The sequence below is a fragment of the Miniopterus schreibersii genome (genome assembly GCF_964146895.1).
Source record: "Miniopterus schreibersii genome assembly, chromosome: 2".
NCBI lineage: Eukaryota > Metazoa > Chordata > Mammalia > Chiroptera > Miniopteridae > Miniopterus > Miniopterus schreibersii.
In genome coordinates, this window is record NC_138102.1 from 175,641,424 (window position 1) to 175,664,272 (window position 22,849).

The 22,849-nt window shown below is 36.4% G+C and overlaps 1 protein-coding gene across 3 annotated transcripts in view; it reads left to right on the forward strand.

Annotated features, from left to right (window-relative positions):
- Window positions 1–1,863: 1,863 nt before the first annotated feature.
- Window positions 1,864–22,849, forward strand: part of WASHC4 (WASH complex subunit 4) — a 51,873-nt gene continuing 30,887 nt past the window's right edge. For 2 of the 3 annotated variants that reach the window (XM_081129055.1, XM_081129057.1), the window contains exons 1-14: window positions 1,864–2,019; window positions 4,802–4,941; window positions 5,804–5,857; window positions 5,951–6,016; window positions 6,778–6,823; window positions 7,274–7,341; window positions 10,194–10,276; window positions 12,701–12,743; window positions 13,196–13,299; window positions 14,049–14,169; window positions 15,609–15,732; window positions 15,843–15,970; window positions 16,750–16,910; window positions 22,600–22,726. In XM_081129055.1, the coding sequence (XP_080985181.1) occupies window positions 1,959–2,019; window positions 4,802–4,941; window positions 5,804–5,857; window positions 5,951–6,016; window positions 6,778–6,823; window positions 7,274–7,341; window positions 10,194–10,276; window positions 12,701–12,743; window positions 13,196–13,299; window positions 14,049–14,169; window positions 15,609–15,732; window positions 15,843–15,970; window positions 16,750–16,910; window positions 22,600–22,726 (1,326 nt within the window). In that variant the 5' untranslated portion in view covers window positions 1,864–1,958. The remainder of the gene's footprint in view (window positions 2,020–4,801; window positions 4,942–5,803; window positions 5,858–5,950; window positions 6,017–6,777; window positions 6,824–7,273; window positions 7,342–10,193; window positions 10,277–12,700; window positions 12,744–13,195; window positions 13,300–14,048; window positions 14,170–15,608; window positions 15,733–15,842; window positions 15,971–16,749; window positions 16,911–22,599; window positions 22,727–22,849) is intronic. The other variant, XM_081129056.1, reaches the window with a different exon arrangement.

Here is a 22,849-nt window from a genome sequence, read left to right on the forward strand (position 1 = left end):
AGCAAAAACTGTGGAGAGACAGAAAAGAAGCAGTAAAGTCCAAGACCTGATATCATTTGAATCCTGAAGCTGGATGCATATGAAGGCCAATTTCACCACTAGATGTATTAAAAATTACATACAGTAACAGGTTGTTTCTCAAGGACCCCTGACTGCTATTTCAGCAGGCCCTCTGCATGTAGTTTAGTGGTCAGCCAGGGATTTGGCAGAGTTTATACTCAGATTTTAGATCCCATCCCTTCAGTGGGCCCCTTGCTTCAAGATCCCCCTCCCCCCAAATTTCAGCTTCTGTTCCAACAACCCTGAACATAGTTTGCTACCACCTTAAGCCAATAAAACTGCAGTGTTTCACTCCTGAATTTGAAGGGCTGAGAGACACTCTCAGGCGAAAATTCACTAACTCATTATTACTGGTTGCTGAGCAAATTTTCTTGTGGTTTCTGACTGCTTTTATTCTTTTTCATATCTTTGAAAGTTATTTTCATTATGTTTTCTCTATTTTTCCTAGTTATTAACTGCAAATGGGTCTTCTTGACTACTTTAGGCTGTCTCCATTGCCTCCTTACAAGGATATAGAGGTATTCTTGTCAATTACTTTAAAATACTGATTATAAGATTTTTCTAAGATATTTATACTTTTTAAATTAGGCTATTTCAACCCACTTTGTAGACCATAACATATAGAAAGACATTTTTTTTTTTGGCTAATTTTGCTCTTTTGAAGTTGAAAGGAGGGTTGGCAAATTTTTCTGAAAAGACCTGATAATAAATATTTTTGGCTTGTGCGCCATATGGTTACAGTTGCAACCATTCCACTCTGCCATTGTACTGTGCAGCAGCCATAGACAATATGCAAATAAATGGGCATGACTGTGTTCCAATAAAACTTTATTTACAAAACCAAGTTGCAGACCTGCCAACTGTACTTTGTCGATGCCCAAGTTAAAATATATTAATAATTTCCCTTACCAGACAACTGAGCTCTTTGAAGGGTTTTAGTCACTGTGATATATCAACCAGAGGAAATTCTGATTAAATACTGGTTGAAACAATTAACATTTCCTTATGCCTATATAAATCTATTTTATTTCTCTTAATAGCTATCTGGTACAGTATTTCATAGTACGGGTGATTAAACTTGACGTACTTATTCCCTGTTGATGGACATTTAGATCTTTCCCCATCAGTATGTATTAAAAACCAGGCAGTCATGAACATTGTTATTAGTAGAGAGTTTCTGGGTAACACAGATCCTTAGCTGCGGAAAAGCCAGGTAGCAGGTACGAGCATTTAAAAATACACTTACTCAGCGTTTCCGCCCCCTCCCCGCCTCCGCCTTTTTGCCGAGGGGTGGAGCGCGGGCGAAGGCAGCGCAGGCCGGGCAGTAAAATCCCTCGCTCGGGCGCTCGTGAAGCGACTCCTCTCGCACGGCAGATTTTTCTCAAGAGCAATCGCACAGGGCGTGCAGGAGGAAAGCTGCCATGTCTCTGACGGCGCCGACAGGGAGGGATTTGGAAATACTGGCTTCTTGCAAGAAGCGCCTGGACAGCGACTTCCAAGAGGACCACGCCTTCCTGGGAGGCCCTCATGCCCATCAATTTTGCCCTTTCTCGGGTAGACTGAGGGAGCAACTCCCCAGGTATTAAAAATGGCCGGGAGACAGGAAGGCGAATTGAAGATTACCGGTGTGGCATGAGACGAAAAGTGAACAGTGGCGAGGCCCAAGTAAACACAGGACACCGCGAGGGACGCCGCCGCCATGGCAGCCGCCCCCGATCACCGCGGAGGACTCGCTTTCCCAGAGGCCTCCGCGGCCGGCAGGGGCCTTAAGCCCACCCGACCCTCGCGAACAGGGGCGGGGCCAGGGCCGGAAGTCACGTGCTGTGACAGCCGCTGGCGTGAGGCCGCCGTAGCCATCCTGGCTGGTGGGTGCTGTGACCGAGGGAGGCGCCGCGGTGATGGCGGTGGAGACGCTGTCCCCGGACTGGGAGTTCGACCGCGTTGACGACGGCTCGCAGAGTAAGAGAGCGGCGGGCGGACGCTGCCGCGCAGGCCTCAGCCTTGGCGGCGCCCCTGCGGGAGGGCTCCGTGTCGCGGTGGCTGCGCAGCCCTCCGACTAGGGGCACTCTCTGCCCCTTGGGGTGTGAGGGGAAAGCGCTCTCGAGCGTTACTTTCGGGGTCGGGGGTTCCCAGCAATGGCCGGTCAGGCTGGCCGGGTCAGAGCTTGGGGTTCGGGGCGGCGGCTCTCCTGGTAAACCCGCGGTGCACACGAGGGAGCGGCGTCCACTTTCTGCGGCGCTGGGACGCGGGCGGGGCGGGTCCGGGAGGCCCCGCAGCCCCGGGAGCGGGCTGGCCCTGCCCCTGGACGCCGGGGCTCTCGCCGGATCTTCAGAGCGTTCACTTCTAGAAGAGGCTGCCGTTCGGGTTCCTGTTTCGGGTTCCTGTTTTTCCTTTTTTCCTCCTCAGCAAACTTTTTGGAAGTTTGAGTGGTTTTTCCTTTACATTCTTATAACCATAGAATATTGCGGAAAAAGAACTCCAAAAAAACAAACAAAAACACGTGAATGCTAATTTATTTTCTTCCATGCCTTTTTTTTTTTTTTTTTTACGTTAGATAAAAGTGATGTCCTGCAGTTTCCATTGCAGCCAGAAAGGTTTCACAAATTACAGCAAATCTGCTTCAAATTTGCTTCATAAAATTGAATTGTCTGATTTAACTTGCAAGTCCAGCCAAAAGAAACTAACAGATTCAAGCCCATGCGGCAAAATTTAGAAGCTAAGCTAACTATTTCAGTGAAACTCTACTTGAGATTAATACAAATTGATAATATGTTTCTTATCTTTGGTGACATTAATCTGCATAAGTGATAGTGATATTGAGACATACTACTTGTGAATTTGTTCTTTAATAGTTTTTCCAAAAGGTGAATGTAATTTTTAAAAATTGAATGTAAATTTTGCTTAATTTTACAAACTTAGATCTAGTTACATTTTATTACTCTCAAAAACCCTGAGTTTAACTCAGGACGGTGTGCAGTTTTTCATAAAACATTCCACAAAATATTAGCTTCCATGCAGCATGAAAAAACACACACAATTGTAGTGGTAATAACAAAATCCTTTAATTTTGTGGGGAGAGAGAGGATTCTCTACTTACTGCACCTTGTCATGAAGTTTTATGGGCAAAGGTCCCCTACTTTGCCTTTGGAGTAAGTAATGAATTCTTATGTGTAAGGATTCATTACTTTTATCTTCAAAAATTGGAGTAAAAATCTGTTACTGGGTTTGAAAATGGTTCATCTTAGAGTAGGAGGATCAGATTTACTCAGCAGACATTTTCTATGTACCAGGCACTATGCTAGGTATTAGCGATACAGAGATAAAACGAAGAATGCAGTCTGTTGAAAGAGATAAGCATGTAAAGAGGTTTTTGGAATTTCACTCTGAAGAATCACCATGTAGTTCTTATTTCAGATCTTTTTAACTTTTACTAATTTTGCTATTGCTTATTTTACCAACAAGGTTTTCTGTTGCCTGCTACTTTGTGAATTCCCAAGCAGATTAAATAAGTAATCTATTGGCATGTTTTTGTAGTTTTGTCGTTAAGAACTCGTTAGCTGGTTAAATATAGCTATGGTAATTTTCCATGTAACTGAGAATTAGACGTGTACTTGGGATTTTGAGACTCAAGCAGTTTTTAAGTTAAGCTGTAGGGAAATGACTTCTCATCTCTGTGCCTGATTTTCATTAATTTTCGGACTCTGAATCATGTAGAGTAATTGTTTTCAGAATTGCCTAGGTTAGTGCTATAATAAGATAGGAACATTAATGAACTAAATCGATCCACCTGATTCAGTGCATTAGTTGCAAAATAAGGGAGGATGGGGAGCTAGGTCTTTATCTTTATGAATCAGAAAATACGTTACCTTAGAGTTTGCTTTGCATTGCTGATTTGAGGAGGGACAAATTTTACCTTTATTAGGAGACAGAGATTGAATAAGGTTATTCACATTAATAAAAAATCTGAGTTGGAGTTGAATTTGCTGTCTTTGTAATAGTAATGTATTCTTATGTATAAGGTGGAATATTTCATTAATATTGATGTATACCTTTTATTATTCAGTTTATTCCAGTGACTCTTTAGAATCTATTAGTATGTAAGTTCTGTAAATATCAACCCAGTGTTCTGTACTTAGTGTTCTTTACTGGCTTTTTCAACTCTATTATGATAGTAAAATAAAATATCTTGTTAAGTTTGGGACATTACAGGAATAATATTCATTATGATGAAGCAGGTCTAAATACATTTTAAAAACAATATGTAGGTGTATTTTAAAACAGTTTACTATGTATAGAATTAAGAATTATGCTTTTAAATTTTGGTTGTATGACAACGCAGATTTTTCATCTGATTCAGGTCATAATTTTTTGGGGGGGGCAAAAACGTTTATGACTAAAACATAGAAATCAGGACATTGAATTGTCTAAGGAATTATTTTATGTTCAATAGCCCTAGATTATAGGGTAAATGAAATAGTGACTTTTTCATAATACTCTAAAGCTGGTTTTAAGATGACATATATATATATATGTATATGGCAAAACCTGCTTTTACAATTATTTTATCTATCTGGAAAATATTGAAAGCTGAATTATTATTTAACTTTGAAACTGTTTCCCATAAATTAAGATGTTCCAGAATAATACATTTAATTGCTTACTGTGTACTTTGCTGTGAGATTATTTGAAGTAAATGTCCTGTAATTTTTGTACTTCTCACTGTTTTAAAATTTAAATTTAGAAATTCATGCTGAAGTTCAGCTTAAGAATTATGGGAAATTTCTTGAGGAGTATACATCTCAACTGAGAAGAATTGAGGATGCACTGGATGATTCAATTGGAGATGTTTGGGATTTCAATCTTGATCCTATAGCATTAAAGGTTTGATCTTGTTTTATTTTTTTATTTATGCATACATTTTTCCGGACATACTATATCTTGAAAACATAATTGTTAAAAATGGAACATAGGTTATTTGGGATCTAGAGAACTGAAAGAAACATGGAGAAAAATTGTTACTTTCCTTTTCTCTAAGCCGTACGGGTATTTTTGTATGTTTTTTTAAAAAATGACACAAACTCAAAGCCTTTTGTGTCAAAAATGACTCAAATTCCAACTCTTTGTTTTTTTAATCAAGAAAACGAAGAGGGTTGTAATAGAATATTTGGGTGGGGTTATTTTATATATAGTGAAACACATAGATTTAAAATGTACTTTTCAGTGAGTTTTGCCAAACATATATACTCGTGTAACTCAAGATACAGAATAGTTTCATCATTTTAAAAAAATCCCTTTATGTTATTTAGAGAATCTTAATGTGGGAGTTATTTTTTAATGTATAAAATAGGTCACTCCTGCTCTATTTCCACTCCAGACCTTGTTTTATCTTTGAAACTATAGCCTGTTACCACTTAATAACTAACATTTATTGAGCATTTATTATGTACTAGACACTGTCCTAAGTCAGCTTTCTTGAGATATAGTTTTCATATCATTCAATTCTTTGGTTTTTAGTGTATTCACAGAATTGTGCAACTAGCACCAGAGCCAATTTTATAACATTTTCACCACCCCCAAAAGAAAGCTGTACCCATTAGTAGTCACTCCCTATCTGGTATGGTGCTAGTGCTGAGTATAAGGCCTACCACAAGTTTAAATAAAATAGAGTTAGTCCTAATTTGTGTATTTAAGATTTCAGTGATTCTTGTCAAATTAAAAAATGTTGTTTTCCTTGTTTATATAGCTTTTGCCTTATGAACAGTCTTCCCTGTTGGAACTCATAAAGACTGAAAACAAGGTACAGATACCTAAACCTAAGAATTAAAAAAAAATACTTTAGCTATCTGCTATAATTTACTTTTTTCTTTTATGTTTTTACTCATGAAACTAGGTCTTAAACAAAGTCATCACAGTTTATGCCGCACTTTGTTGTGAAATCAAGAAATTAAAATATGAGGTAATTATTCTTAAGACATTAAAAACATCATTTAAAAGCAAATATTGCTTATATGTGTACATTGTGCATGAATATTTATGTAATGTTGAATGAATTATTTAAAGTAATAGTAGTAATAATGATGGCATACTTATTATGTAACAAATACCATGCTAACTCTGTGAATATTTATAACAAACCCAGGGAGGTATGTGAGAAATAGATGAGGAAACTGAGGTTTAAAGAAGGTGTCACTTGCCTAACATCTTACTGGTAGTAACAGTTTGCGTCTGGGTCTGCATACCTTCGAAGTCTGTGTTACCTGACGTATGTACTTGCTTTCTAGATAAAACTGATTTTTTTTAAAAAGCTTTGAATTTTTAAAATAGTTTGTGTTTCCTTGCCCATGAACAATCAAAACTCTGAAAGAAGTTGGTAAACTTCCATCTTTTTTTTCTCTTTTTGATACCATATGTTTGCTTTGATCTACATTGTGTTAGTCTTCTGTGCACTAATGGTAGGGTGTGGTACAATTAGAGTGGTCTGATAAGACAAAGTAAAGGCTAAAGAAATCAAGAGATAACTTTGACTATCAGTAATATTTTTGTTACTCTAAAGATAAATTGAATTTAGCTGAATTGTAAGCAGTTTTTGAATTTAAGTGAATTTGTGTCTAAGTGGTGTAGTCCTCTGCTAAATATTAAATACGGATAACTAAGAGAGCCTAGTAACTTAAAAACAAAAGAGCAACTTGTAAAATTATTTTAATTTTTTTTAAACAGGCTGAAACTAAATTTTATAATGGTCTCTTGTTTTATGGAGAAGGAGGTAAGTTTTAAAACTTCACATTGGAATGTCGTGATGCCTTTTTTGATATTTAAATGAACAAAAAGTTAGCAGACAATTCTAGGACTATCATAATGTATTAGTATGAGAAAATAAGCATTCAGATTTTTTGTTGGTTTGTTTGGTGAACAGGTGAAAAAAACCCCTGAGTGATGAAGCAGCAGCAAATTCTCTAGTCTATTTGTGATATTTTTATCAATTACAAAGCACTGTAGCTAGATGAGAATTTTCCTTGAATTTATTAAATAGTGAAACAGATAGTTACTTTCAATTGTGTTATTAACGATTTTCTCATTTTTCTCTTCAGTGTAAAAATTCTGTTAATGCTATGCAGATTAGAAGATGTACTAATTAAAATATTTTTATTTTTTGATGTTGATTGAGTTTATATAAAAACAATTGAAATACAGTTTTTCATATTGCCTTTTAAAGCCACAGATTCTAGCATGGTGGAAGGTGATTGCCAAATTCAAATGGGGAGATTTATTTCATTCTTACAGGTAACTGATTTTTAATTTTTAATTGAGGTTTTTCTTTGAAAAGTTTGAGTGAATTACACATAATTAAAAAAAGATTTCTGAAACCTTCAAATGGTAAAAATTTGTACTGTGAGGGTAAGACACTTAGTTGGCATTGGATTATAATTAAGGAGATCATAATTCCTAAAAGATTTTCATAGCATATTTAGAGAAATAGAGATCAAAATAAGTTTTTTTATATAATTTTATTTATGGACAACTTGTCACTAGGCCTTTGAAAATAATTTAAACTTTGTACCAGGTAAGAAAAGATAATTTATGTCAGGAAAAGTTGTTATTGGAGATGATTAAGCTGTTAAATGAGCAATATTGAGGTGTTTAAAGCAACTGCACTTGATGCTTCTAGCCATATGTTTCAATTTAGATAAGCTTTTTATCACTGCAAAGTTTTAGTTATTCTAGGTCTTTTGGTTTAATTTTTTCAAAAGAATGAAGTAGCTTCTATTTGTCACCTCTCCATCATAAGAGCAATGTGTGTACAATATGACAAAAGCAAAAATTGGGAGATGAGGTAATAATACCAATAGTTCCACCAACCTTCTGATTGTTGGTTACAAGATTTGATTATTTCATTGACTCAAGCATGCTAATATATTGTTCAGATCTTTTATATCGTTACTACTTTTTTTGGTCTACTTGACCTAATTTGAGAGCATTTTGTTGAAATTATCCTCTGTTATGGTATGGGTCAGTTGGGGTCCAGTCCAGAAAGCAATTCATGCAAGATATTTCAAAAGAGGTTATTTAATGTAGATAGTTGGTTACATAAGAGTTGGAGGGCTGAAAGAAAAAAGAACAGTAAGGTAATCCAGAGGAAGCAGAGATAACCTTTACATCTAGGGGGGAAAAGGGAAAAGATTGGGGTTGCCAGAATCTGGGAGCTTGGAGAAGCTCCCTGGAATTAGCACTTATACTGTTTAGGGATTAGTGCTGCCTGGCTGTTGCTGGTACCTCTGTGAGGGCAATATGAGGTTGGTTCTGTAGTGGTGGAAGAAGCTGGAGGCTGGAGCAGTCTGCCATTGCTGGGGTGAACTGCTTCTGCCTGGGTTTGTCATTAAAAACCGTAAGAAATAGGATGTCTTTTTCCTGCCTTCTAGTCTCCTTTTAGTGCCACCTGTTGGCAGAGCCTAATAGGAAGCCTGCCTGGCAGGAGTTTAAGAAATGTAATTTCTAGGGTCCCAGTGATTGAGTCAGTTTCTCCCCCTATTTTTGTCAAATTTCACATTTCTTATTTTGAAGATATTTTATTTGGTGCATACAAGTTTAGAATTGTTAATAATTCTTGATAAATTGAATCTTTTATCATTATATGGTGACCCTCTAAGCTATACATAATGATAATTATGTATATAATATATAATTGTATAAATATTATATATAGTAATTAGCTGTAGTAATGCTAACAGCCTTTTTTGTCTGATATTAATACCACTGCCCCAGCTGTTTGAGTTAACGTTTTCTGGATTTATCTCTCTTCACTCTTTCAATCTTTCAGTGTCATTATGTTTTAGTTGTGTGTGTGTATTTTTTAAATTTTTATTGATTGATTGATTTTAGAGGAAGGCAGAGAGAGAGAAACAAGGATTTGTTGTTCCACTTGTTCATACATTCATTGGTTGATTCTTCTATGTGCCTTGACCAGGGATCAAACCTGAAACCTTGGCTTTATTGGGACGATGCTCTAACTAACTGATCCACCTGGCCAGGGCCATTTGTGTTTCTTTAAAACTGCATATATGTATCTGGATTTTGATTTTTTAGAATACAATCTTAAAGTCTTTTAATTGGCTAATTTATTTTATTTCTTTTTTTATACTCTATTATCTGGACTTGTTTTTGCTTATTTTGTGCTGCTTGTCCTGCATTTTCTGTTCTTTTCTCTGCTTTTATTAAACCTTTAGAAATTTAATAAGAAATGTAAAACTAGAGCTATTTAAGTAAAATTGAAATGCATTATTTTCATTTTCAAAAATGTTAAATTGTTTTTGGATCCCAACGATAGCTACATAAAATTCCATTTTTAAATATTCAACAAATGTTTTATGAGTGTAGCACATGTTACAAACCATTCTTGCTGCTGGGGATACAGCAGTGCACAAAACCAACAAATTCCTGTCCTCATAGAGTATAAAATTTAGAACAGCTGTAGATTTAATCATTTTAAGTATGTTAGGATACATACTGTTTCTATAGGTTTAAAAGTTGAGAACTGTTGAACAATTTTTAGGAGGTGTGGGACATGGTAGATGCAAGTTAATTATTTAATCACAAACGTATTCTTGGGATGATTAGTATTTCACTTGCTGTGTGCCAAGGCTGTTTAAAACTAAGGTTAAAGGTAAACATTTGAAATTATGTCAGAGTGATTCTCCAGACCCCTTCCTCTCATTGTCATTCTTTATAAAATGGCAGCTTTTGCACCTCTTCATTCATTCAGATGTTCATTCATTTGTTCATTTGATAGGACAGAAGTTTATTGAGAAGGAGTTGAAGGTTAGCCACTGTGCTAGGCAGTGGATATTCAAAGAAGGAATGAGACAGTCTCTGTCATTTAGGAATTACATGTGTAAAACATAAGACTTAAAATAGAAGTATGAATGAAATGTGGGGTCAGAGAGGTAGAAATGACCTTGGGATGCAGGAGGTGAGTTAAAAATGGATTGCTCGAGGGATGCTTAAAGTTGGCTGCAGGTTAACTGGAGTTCTTATTGGAAAACTATTTTGTTTTTTTAACATTGTTACCCTAAAATTCAGTCAGAAATGGTGACATTTAAAAAGCAACTTTGTAACATATACCCAACTTGTCATTTCAGGAACTGTCTTGTTTTGTTACGAGGTGCTATGAAGTGGTGATGAATGTAGTCCATCAGTTGGCTGCCCTCTATATCAGTAACAAGTAATGGATTTTAGAAATATTTTTGCATTTATAATAGAGATACAGGAAATGCTTTTCTAAAACTAGCTAATTACCTGAAATAGTTTTTTGTTCACTCATTCATTCCTTTGTTCACTTATTCAGCGTTCTTTGAACACTCATCCTATTTCAAATACTAGTTGATGTGTTTAATTAAATGATAGGTTAATGAGAGACAGTTTCTACCATGGTGAATGAACCCATATCTGTCTGAATGAGAATGTGGACAGAATAATCATAAAGAAATTTGATTATACAGGAAAAGGCTAACATACCATGTTTTTTTATTCCTTTCCCCCTTTACGTTGAGGTTCCCAGACTCATTAGAATCACACGAGACTTTTCTTTAACTAGAGTCTTTGGGAGTGGGGTTAGGGAATCTATATGAAAAAATTTTGTGAATAATTCTAATCTTCCAAGTTTGGGGACCACTGCCCTAAATCATGAAAAATGATTAAACTTTCATAAAATACTCACCATTGTTATTATATAAAGTATTTATTTTGTATGATTAATAGTTTACACTTAAAATTTTCCCCATGTACTATAGTTATATGCTGCATAATGACATTTTGGTTATTGATGGACCACATATATGATGGTGGGTCCCATAAAATTAAAATGGAGCTGAAAAATTCCTATCACCTAGTGGCGTTGTACCCATAACAACATCATAGTACAATGTATTACACAAATATTTACCATTGTCTTACAGTTGCCTACAGTATTCAGTACAGTAGCATCCTAGGTTGTAGCCTAGGGGCTGTAGGGGAACAGAATTTGTCACCCCTAAAATATGTCTGTTTGGCATAAGGGTTATTTTAGGCTCATTAATTTTAAAAAACAACTTGGGAGAAGCTCTGAAAACCAAGTATAAGTTAATTTTTGCAAAAGACATTTACATTTATAAGAGAAATCTCCATTTGTAAGAGTTTCTCCCTCCCTGTACTAAAATAAAATCTGTCTTTTATTATAGGGATGTCATAGCCAAGAACCCAGAGAGTAGAGGGAAAATTATTTTTCTCCCCCACAGGGAAATAGGCTATATCATATAGAATAAGTGTATAGTAGGCTATGCCGTCTAGGGTTGTGTAAGTGCACCCTATGATGTTTGCACAATGACTGAGTTGCCTAATGATGCATTTCTCAGACTGTATCACTGTGCTTATGTAGCCCATGACTGTACTTAATTAAATCTTACCATAACTTTGTTAGGTATATGACTAGGGATTCTCAGTTATGAGAAGAGATAACAGGCTTAGAGGAATTACTTGCCAAGATTCCAAAGCTATTTAGGTACTGTTCTTTTGTTTACTAATACATTCATTGTTGTTTTTATATACCGTGCTACATCCTAACTCTTTAATAAACTGGAAGACAGTGTTAACTGTTTCTCATTCTCATGTTTTCCCCTCAGCCAGGTATTTATGTTCTGTCCTTTCATTGAAACTCCTCATCGCACAAGGGAATAGTGCATAGCTCTCCCAACCCCTGCGGTACCTGGTGTGTAACTCCTCAGCACCACACCCCTGCCCAAGAAAGAAGAAATTTATTTGATTCTGTGTTTAATTTTAAAACATTCTATCTTGTAGAATATATGCGCTTTGATATATAAGTACTATTTCTTTTTAAGATGTTTTTTATTGATTTTTAGAGAGAGGGAGGGAGAGGGAGAAAGAGAGAAACGTCGATGTGAGAGTGAGACATCAGTTGGCTGCCTCCTGAGCACCCCCTACAGGGGATGGAGCCCACAACCCGGGCATGTGCCCTGACTGGGACTTGAACCAGCAACCTTTCGGTGTGACGCCCAACCAACGGAGCCGCACCAATCAGGGCTATAAGTACTATTTTAAATTGTTTACTGTTGAGTAAATTGAGTCTCTAGAAAGTAAGATTGAGCTACCCTGGGGCTTTTGATTTTGGTGTATTCCTTGTTGTTGTCACTGCTTCTCGGTAGGGAGGACAGCTCGGAAATAAAGCTGACCGAAGAGAAGGTTAGTTCCCAAATGCCAGTTTGGGTAGGATAACAAGGATTCTAGTTGGGAATTGGGAAATTCTAATAGTTTAGAAAGAAATGAGTATCAGTTATTTCTCTCCCTCCCTCCTTCCCTCCCTCCTGGCTAGTCCTTTAGGTTTAAGTGACTGAGGTTATACATGGACCATGTATTGTCATATCCCTACCCACTGAGTTGGGTATAGGCAAGGGTAGCCCAGACTCTGTATGTATAAGTTAGTTCCCTTCTTGGGAAAGTGGAAAAGGTAATAATTTCTTGGATCTCTTAAGTTTTATGGACTAAAGCCTAAATAAAGATAAATTCATATTAAGATCCCAAGGGCTCCTGCTGCTATGTGTTTTCCTTAAAATAAAAAGCGTATTATTTTAACTTGGGTGTTATTTTATTACAGGGGTGCACCCAAAATTATAGAGACAACTGGAGTTCATTTTCAGGTAAAAGTAATTTAACTTGATCTGGAAAACGAGTTTTTACTGTATTGCTTTGGAGTTTGTGTGACCCGGGAGTACAGTTACAGCAGGACTCTTAAGGGTGTTGGAACTTGTCCTGTTTCACTCCCGAAGCCCATGAGGCATTACTGACCCACCGTCAGTGTAACTCATAGTTTTCCCCGGTAGTGGCCAATGCACATTCTTCAAGTGGAGCATTTTGAGAGAAATAAATCTGCAGTATCACAATTAGAGATGAAGTATTGGGCAAAGTGTTTCTCTATTTAAAGCTAATTATTCCATCTGATGATCAGTAGTTTCACCTGTAGTTTAATAAACCGATTTATCTACTGCTTTAACTAATTCAGTAATTAGCTAAAATGTGTTTAACTTTAAAAATCCACATGAAGCTTAACTTCTAACTAGTGATTAAATGGTAATTAAAGGTTTTTTGACAGACTATGTATGAGCATTTGGGAGAGCTGCTAACAGTTTTGCTTACCCTGGATGAAATTATTGATAATCATATCACGTTAAAAGACCACTGGACTATGTACAAAAGGTGAGCCAATTAAAATATTCTTTTTGTATTAGTAAAAAGTAAACAAATAAATAGTACAGATCTGTAAAAGACCTAGAAATACATATTTAGAAGGATCTCATGTCAGATGTTTTTATGAAGATAATGACCATTCTTTAATTTTAGATGGATTTGAGAGTATCATATACTTGTATAAAGCATCCTGAGTCTTTCTTTTTTTTTAAATATATTTTTATTGATTTTAGAGAGGAAGAGAGAGAAACATCAGTTGGTTGCCTCTGACACAAACCCTGATCAGGGACTGAACCAGCAACCCTGGCACGTGCCCTGACTGGGAATCAACCTGGCAACCTTTTGGTGCATGGGACAATGCTCAGCAAACTGATCCGCACCAGCCAGGGCAAACATCTTAAGTCTTGACTACCTTAGGACTCAGATTTATTTTTTCCTTGGATTCTATTCAAGTGACAGTTGCTTTTCCTGAATTTGGTTTTATTTCATTGTATACTCCAATACTTTTTTAAGTCAAGGCATTTTATTTAATTCAATGTTAAATATTTACTAAATGTCTGGTATCTAGAGAGCACCAGGTATCTGAATTTAAAATGATATAAAACATGATTACAAAATTAAATGTATTAGGATTTTTTGGTTCAGATTTTCAAATGTGTAGAGCTACACAAGAAATACAAAATTTTGATTTCTGGGAAAAATTTTAATTAAAACATTTACCAGGCAAATTTACGGTCTTTTTTCTGATCTTCCACAAGGTTACTGAAATCTGTTCATCACAATCCTTCAAAATTTGGAATTCAGGAAGAAAAACTAAAGCCATTTGAAAAGTTCTTGCTGAAGCTAGAAGGACAGTTGCTTGATGGAATGATATTTCAGGTATGAGAGCTGTATGATAGTAGAATAAATGGGCTTATATTAGTTGACCTAGTTCAGAATTACAGTAGGATACTTCTATAGCATACTGTTGAATATGTTTTTCTTTAAAAGTGCTTTGTCTTAAAGCATAGTTAGTGTACTAAAATGTAGTTATTTCAATATCTAGTAGCAAACAGAGTTAGTGTACTAGTTGTATTTGGAGTGAGGGTTCTTTTTTAAGTATGTAAAAGGATAAAGCTATTCAAAGATTAACATCTAAGCAGTTGTGTTAAGTATTGTGTTGTTTGCCTCTAAATTTAGGTTTGTAAGACTACCTTTTAAAAGTCTATTTAATTCTTCTGAGGTTCAGAAAATATGATTTTCATAGTCCAGGTAGCTTCGAAACCACATACAGCTATTTAAACTTAAATTAACTAAAATGAAAATTCATTTTCTCTGCCACACTGACATTTCAAGTACTTAATAGCCACTTGTAATTTAATCATCACACTGATCAGTCATTGATCGGTATACCTTAGACTTACATGTTAATAATTTCAATAGGCTAGGAGGAAAAACAGCCAGAGATAGTTTGTGGCCAGCCATAATAACAGATGTAGAACATTTCTGTCATCACAGAAAGTTCTGTTTAACAGCAATGCTTTGGGTAGTGTGTACTGGAAATTACATTATATTTCATGTAATATCTGCTTCAAGGTTACTTTTAATTTATATTTCACATGACCCCAATTTTAACAGATTCATCCCAACTCTTGTTTATATCAGTTTAACTTAAAAAAAAAACAACAAAAAACTGATTTCAGAGAGGGGGGGGGGGAGAGAGAGAGAAACATCAATGATGAGAGAGTGTCATTGATCTGTTGCCTCCTGCACGGTCCCCTACCGTGGATCAAGCCCAAAACCCGGGCATGTGCCCTGACCCAGAATTGAATTGTGATCTCCTGATTCATGGGTCGATTCTCAACTACTGAGCCATGCCAGCCGGGCTATATCAATTTAACTTTTAATGCATTTAGATTCAGAAGGTAATTTTTTTGGTCATTGATTCTTTTTCCAGGAGACGTTTCTACATATGCTATAATAAAGTGCTAGGAAAGTAATTGTAAACAGAAAAAATAAACTCTGTTTTTAAAAGTGCAAAGTAAATAATAAAACATGTTTTCCAGTGCTTCATCAGATTTATCTTTTATACAACACAGTGTATCTCTTCATATTGAAGTATAGATTTTTGGTTCAGTTTTATGTCACATAATTGGTACTCAGATTTGTAAGTACATGTGAATTTTTTATTCAAAAGGATTTAGATCTCTGGTAAAAACCTGAACTTCAGTGTTAGTAAAATTAAAATGATGAATGTAGCTGTTTATCACACAGTGTATTTAAATCTGTTTAATAGCTTATTGAGAGTCTAACTTTCTCTTTAAATGTTTCCTCTCTAGGCTTGTATAGAGCAGCAGTTTGATTCTCTCAATGGAGGAGTATCTGTGTCAAAAAATAGCACTTTTGCAGAAGAATTTGCACATAGCATTCGCTCAATTTTTGCAAATGTAGAAGCCAGACTTGGTAATGTAAAGTGCATTTTTTGGTTTTTGTTTATAAAGTTTGCATTTTTTTCGAAAGTAGAATTTTAAATATAGTTGTTCTGTTTTTCTCTTACGTTGTCATTTTATAAGGAGAGCCTTCTGAAATTGACCAGAGAGACAAGTACGTTGGAACTTGTGGGCTCTTTGTGCTACACTTTCAAATTTTTCGAACTATTGATAAAAAGTTTTATAAATCTTTGTTGGACATTTGTAAGAAGGTAAGAACTTGAAACTTTTACTTTTTCAGTTTGAGTAGATGAAAAAGTTTGGCTAAAAGTGGATATTTTAAAATGTATTCTGTTTCTGCTTACAAAAACAGTAATTTTTATAATAATAATTACAAAAATATATTCATTTAAAAAACACAAGCATTCCAGAAATAAGTAACATAGTAAATGAAAATGCCTTATAATTCCACTTAATATAAATACATACTAGTGGTTGTTTTCCAGGTTTTTTCCTATACATTAACTTCCTATTACTACTTTTTTCCTTTCTCCCCCTTTGTTGCCACTCATTCTCATTATTGAGTCAAAAATTACATTTTTTCCTATGTCTTTGCTGTTTCCATGGTGTGGCACCTGATTGAAAGATTGAAACTCTAGTTTGTGTGAAGAATCAGGTGATACGTGGCCATGAGAACCCAGCCATCGTGGGCATTTATGTTTTATTTTTTCACTAATACAGAGTGAAAGTGAAGGTCACGAGAATTTCTGTTTGCTTTTTTGCATATATTTATTCATCTTAAAATTCATGAGTGTGTGTATATTGTTTAACATTTAGGCAGAATAAAATTCTCGTCATGCTCTGTACCAGCTATAGGAATGCCATAACTCTGTGCCACAGTAGGATAATCTGTCTCATAATATATTAATGAGTGTTTTTCATGGTTAATTTTTCTTGAAATAGTCTTCTATTGTGTGTTATAGAACTATTAAATAACTTATTGTTTAGCCTGCATTTAATGATTTGTTTCCCCTTATGTTTACTATTTCAGGTACCAGCCATCACTCTAACTGCTAATATTATTTGGTTTCCTGATAATTTTTTGATCCAGAAAATACCAGCAGCTGCCAAACTTCTAGACAGAAAAAGTCTTCAAGCCATTAAAATACACAGAGATACTTTCCTCCAGCAGAAAGCTCAGTCACTTACCAAGTAGGTTTAATAGGTACCCGTAATGAAAATATTTAGATATTTTATATTTTCAAATCTTATACTGAATCTAAATATATGTAAAGTATATGAATTATAAAATCAAACATACAGAGAAAAGGTTGGGCGGTCTCTAGGAGGTTTATTTTCTAGGAGTTTTTTTTTGTTTTTAGGCTTAAACTCAATTTAAGATTTAGGTAAATTATACTTTCTGGAGATATATATGTATATACAGATATACATGTATATACACATGTACATATATATGCACACATACAAGTACACATACTTTTTATTAAATGCATGAAATAGTTTTGTTTAAAGTGAAGTCTACAGCAGATGTCATTTGATGACATGAAAACATTGTCATGATTCAGTGATGATTTTTGGAGGAGTTGACTTTAATTCGATACACACCTTCATTTTTATGAAAGTAATGTATGTACATATTTAAAAAATTAAAAATTAAAGGTTTAAAGGGAAAAATAATTATCCCTGGTACCTTAGTCTTCCCTAAAAGAATGCTTTTAACTTTGTTTTTTCTGATATTTATCTTATTTTTTTGTTTAACTTATTTTGTAAATTTTCAAATATACACAAAATAGAGAAAATATAAAGTGCTTCAGTGTTCTCATCACCTAGCATCAACAGTTAAATTTACTGCACTTTCTTGAGTACAGTGCTAAACTCACATAACCTGGGCGAAGATTTTAAGTGAAGTACACAGGACTCTGCCACTGGCTCTGCGCTGGACACAGCTTCTTTCTGACATGTTTAAAGGATAATAGGGATACTTACCCACCTTCTGTTGATCTTGACTGTCTAGGGAGAATTGGGCCACTGCTACCCAATGGGGGAGGGAAAGGAGTAGGTCAAATCTAGGAGATACTCTAAAGCATCTTTTAGCACTCCTCTAATTCATGATGAAAGTCAGTGGAAAATGACAGCTCAGTTCAGGCAGGACTACTTATGGCAGAGATCTCAGAGCTCTAATACTGTGTGAAACAGTTGGGAAGGTAAAAAGACCTTAAGTTTGGGTTTAGATTAAAGAGATGAATTGAGTAAGATGGGGGAACAGGGACCAGGTTTAGTACAGTAATTTTAAAAAGATGTGGGTATTTTAGTTATAAGAGGCTTAATATTCTTTTAACAGTGTGATACAATTGCTAAAAATGCCGATACATACTTAGAATATATTTATAACGATACCCAGGTTATGGAAAATAGTAATTATGATATCTGGACCCTGGGAATTGGTAGTTCCGTCGATTTCTTATTGGTCAGGTCATAGTTGGTGTTTGGTGGTGCCAGATTTTAAGAGGGTCACAAATTGCGGTATCCCTAGATGAAGCTGAACAGAATGTCAGAAGACCTGAGAACCATGCCCTTTGAAGACTCATTGAAGAGTCTATATAGTTTGGCTTTTAAAAAAGAAATCTGAGGAAGATGTGGTGGATATCTGTAAGTATTTGAGGGGCATTCAGGTTAAGGAAGGAACATTTGATCTCTGACTTCAGAATATTGAACTAGAACCAAAAGATGAAAATGACATATTAATAATAACTGCTGACATTATCGAGCTCTTAAATATTTAGCAGGCATTGTACTCAAGGCTTTAAACAGTGTTTTATGTAAAACCTGTAACAGTGTTAGGTGGGAAATAATAAATGCTATTATTCATCCAGTACTTTTGATAAGCCAGCAACTAATCCATGAGTTTCATACGTATCGTCTCCTTTAGTCATCAGAAAATGATATGTGGCAAATATGATTGTTATTGCCATTTTATTTTAATTACTTATTTTGTAATAGATCTTTATTGATTTCAGAGAGAGGAAAGGAGGAGAGAGAGAGAGAAACATCAATGATGAGAGAGTCATTGATCGGCTGCCTCCTGCACACCCCCAACTGGGGATTGAGCCCTCAACCCTGCATGAACCCCAACTGGGAATCGAACTGCGATCTCCTAGGTTGATGCTAAACCTCTGAGCCATGCCTGGCCAGGCTGTTACTGCCATTTTACAGATGAGAAAACTAAAGCGTAGAAAGGTTAAACTTGTCCAAATTTAAACAACTAATAGGTGGCAGAGCCTGGCAGTCCACCTCTAGAGCATAAGATGTTAACTACTCAGTAGTACTATTTTTATCCCATTTTTAGATAAGAAATAGGCTTAGAGACATGAACTTTGCCAGGCCACACAGCTAAGTATGTGTCAGAGAAGGCATGCAAAACCCATACCCATCCTATTCTGGAGCCCTGCAACAGGTAGCGTTGTATAGGCTGCTCTGAGAGGTAATGTAAGCTTTCATTAGACCTGTATAGGCAGAGTATAGATGACCATACGTCCAAGGTGCTGTGGGAAGCGAGTCTTGTATGTGGAAGATTGAATAAGTTGACTTTCAAAGACCCCCACGTGATAAAATATTATGTTTCTAAATTCTTTGATTTTAAAGATACACAGTGACTATACAGCTCCATGGAGCTAAAGGGGGCAGTGTTTTTTCCATTCTTGCAATTCTGCTGTAGAAACTCCACTAATAGTGAAACCCAAGAGAGGTGAAATGGTGTGATCAGTATGAGCTTTGTCTAACAGTTTAGAAAAAGTTGAAAGGGTGACTAAGAGCTGTCCCAGTCATGCTCCAGAGTTCATTATGTAAATGAGGAAGAAGCATCTGGGGACATTCCCCTGCCCCACACTATACTCTAGACCCCAACTGGCTAGGTGCGCCAGCCACCTCTTGACTGGGGTTCAAGGTTTGTAGGTTGCTGCATTTTGCTTTTCATTCACAACCATTTCGACACTGGGAATACTGACATTAGAGGATAGAGGTAGTAACCTTCATTTCAAACCCCCCGTTGACTTATAGGTGTTGACACTGTTTAGTGCTTTATATTAGGGTAGGAGATTTTTTTCCTGTTTGTACTTTGAAATGAAGCTGACGATATGACAGGACCCGTGGCCATTTTTGGACTCCCTTTGTCAGTTAACTTACTTTTAAAAACTTGAAGCAGTTTCATTTGTATATACTTAGAGGAGACAAAGATCATCTGGTGTCTGGATGTATGGGTGATGGGCAAAGTGACAGACAGACCTCTGCTTTATCCTGCATACTCTGATCTAAAACTGAGTGAATACTCTTGACTGTGTTAGCCTTCTTCATGATGTTATAGACATGATTGCTGTCAGGGAGGGCTCCATAGTCTAGGCCCCTTCCTTCTGTCCTTGCTCATAACCTTTTTGGTCCTTCCTGTACATTATATTCCTGCTGAGTCCTGATCATAGTCTCCTCCTCAAAAGTGGAGACATGCCTGGCCAGCGTGGTTCAGTGGTTGAGCATTGACCTAGGATCCAGGAGATGGAGGTTCGATTCCCGGTCTGGGCACATGTCCAGGTTGGGGGCTTGATCCCCAGTGGGGGTTCGTGCAGGAGGCAGCCGATCAATAACTCTCTCATCATTGATGTTTCTGTCTCCCTCCCTCTCTCTGAAATCAATAAAGATATATATATATTTTAAAAAGTGGAGGCATTACCTTAGGACCCTGCTCTTTCTGTGTGTTCCAGACTTTTAAATTGAGTCACCCACAAGTCAAATAATACACTGTAGCACCATTCTAGGTGAAGCCAAGAGTACAATATTAGTACCTTTTGTCTAATGGAATCCTGGCTCAGTGGAAAAATTTTTTTCTCAGATTTGGTGGTAAGGCTTGACCTTAAAACACATTTATTGTAAATTTTGATGTAATCCCTCTTCAGAGTTGTTTTTTTTTTGTTTTTTAAAAAAATGTATCTTTATTGATTTCAGAAAGAGGAAAGGAGAGGGAGAGTGAGAGATAGAAACATCAATGATGAGAGAGTCATTGATCGGCTGCTTCCTGCACGCCCCCGATTGGGGGTCGAGCCCACAACCCGGGCATGTGCCCTGACCGGGAATCAAACCCCGATCTCCTGGATCCTAGGTCTACACTCAACCGCTGAGCCACCCCCGGCCGGGCCAGACTGAGTTCTTGAGATATCAGATTGCTTGGCAGTGTGGCTAGCCAATGACCTCTGTGGGATTCTCATCTTAAGTGGGTCTCTTTTTTTTTTTTTTATTGATTTCAGAGAGGAAGGCTCTTGCCCTGAAGTACTATCCTTTAGCTGTTTGTGACCAGAAGTAATGGGACATTTCTCTACCTTATCTAACTGTAGATGTTTTTAAAAACGAGTTGGTAAAGTCAGATCCCACAAAGGGGAATTATCCATTCTTTGCACACTGAGTTTTTAAAGTAAAAATATATAGTTTAAGCAGTGTGTGGGCTAAAAGTTCCTGTCTTGAGTGATTTGAGATGCATTGGTAGAATGTTAGCATTTAGCCTGCAAATAACTATATTAAGTCTTTCCAGGATAGGAAAGCTTCCTAGATTTGGGGTTGAATCTTGACTTGTATATTAGTTATATGATCTGGGGCACATAGCGTCTCTGTGTCAGTTTTCTCTACTGTAAAGTGGAGATCGTAATGCCTACCTCATAAGGTTAATGTGAGGATTGAACTAGTTGATTTGTGTAAAGTACTTAGAACAGTGGCTGGCATATGGTAAGCATTCAATAAATACTGGCTTTTATATTCAGATTCTGATCACTTCCACTCTTCCATTCTGGTTGAAGCTGTCATCCTTTTATTTATTTATTTTTTGTTTTTTTAATATATCTTTATTGATTTCAGAGAGAGGAAAGGAGAGAGAGAGAGAGAGATAGAAACATCAATGATGAGAGAGTCATTGATTGAGCCCACAACCCGGGCATGTGCCCTGACTGGGAATCGAACCCCAATCGCCTGGATCCTAAGTCGACGCTCAACCGCTGAGCCACGCTCAGCCGGGCTGTCATCCCTTTCTTCTGTGTCATCACTTTAGTGTCCTAAGTGGTTTTCCTGCTTTTACCATCATTCCCTTTATAGCTGACTTTCAGCCAATGTATTGATCCTCTTCAAAGTTAAGTCACTCAGCTCATATTCTTTAGTGAGTTTCCACTGAAGTCCTTACTCTTTACAAGGCCCTCCCCACTCTGCACTTTTCCTACTCCTCCAAACCCCCATCCCTGTCCCTCTGTGGTTTCCTTTTCCGTTTTCATCCCTGCTCTCTGTGCTCCATTGACTTTTTCTGTTTTACTTGAATGTGCCAGATGTGCGTGCTGTTTTTAACATGTTTTGCATTGGTTACTTCACTAGAATTTTCTCATATATTTGCATGGATTACCCATTCATCTTCAAGTCTTGCTCAGAATCACCTTTTCAATGAGTCGTCTTTGATCACTGTATTTAAAATTGTACCAACCTAGACCCTAATCCCTTTACCCTGATATATATTTTCCATAGTACGTATCATATGACATCTTAGACAGTTTAATTACTGATTTCTTTATTATACAATGCACCTTTTTAGAATGTAAACTTTGTGGGGGTGGGGATTTTTGTCTATTTTCTTTACTGCTGATTTTTGTTCTCAGTACTGAGAAACAGTGTCTGGTTTATATAGGCATTCAGTAAGTATTTGTTGAGTGAATAAATTACATATGTATATATGATATCTGTATTTTGAAAATCAGAAAGATGAAATGGCTGTTGGAAGGAAATGTTTTATTCCAACCAATACAAAGAAATGGAATACATTTTCTTTTCTTTGCTCAGTAACCCCAGTATTTCCCTTTGTTAGAGATGTGCAGTCTTACTACGTCTTCGTGAGCTCATGGATGATGAAAATGGAATCTCTCTTATCTAAGGAGCAGAGAGTGGATAAATTCGCTGAAGACCTCACCAATAGATGTAACGTTTTTATACAGGTAGTTGCATCCTCTTACTTAGAATTTGAGTGTTATTTCTTTGTTAATCTAATGTACAGAAGTTACACGTCAAAAAAACTGGAAAGGATTGGGTATGTTTTTGTTTTTAAAATTGAAATTGAT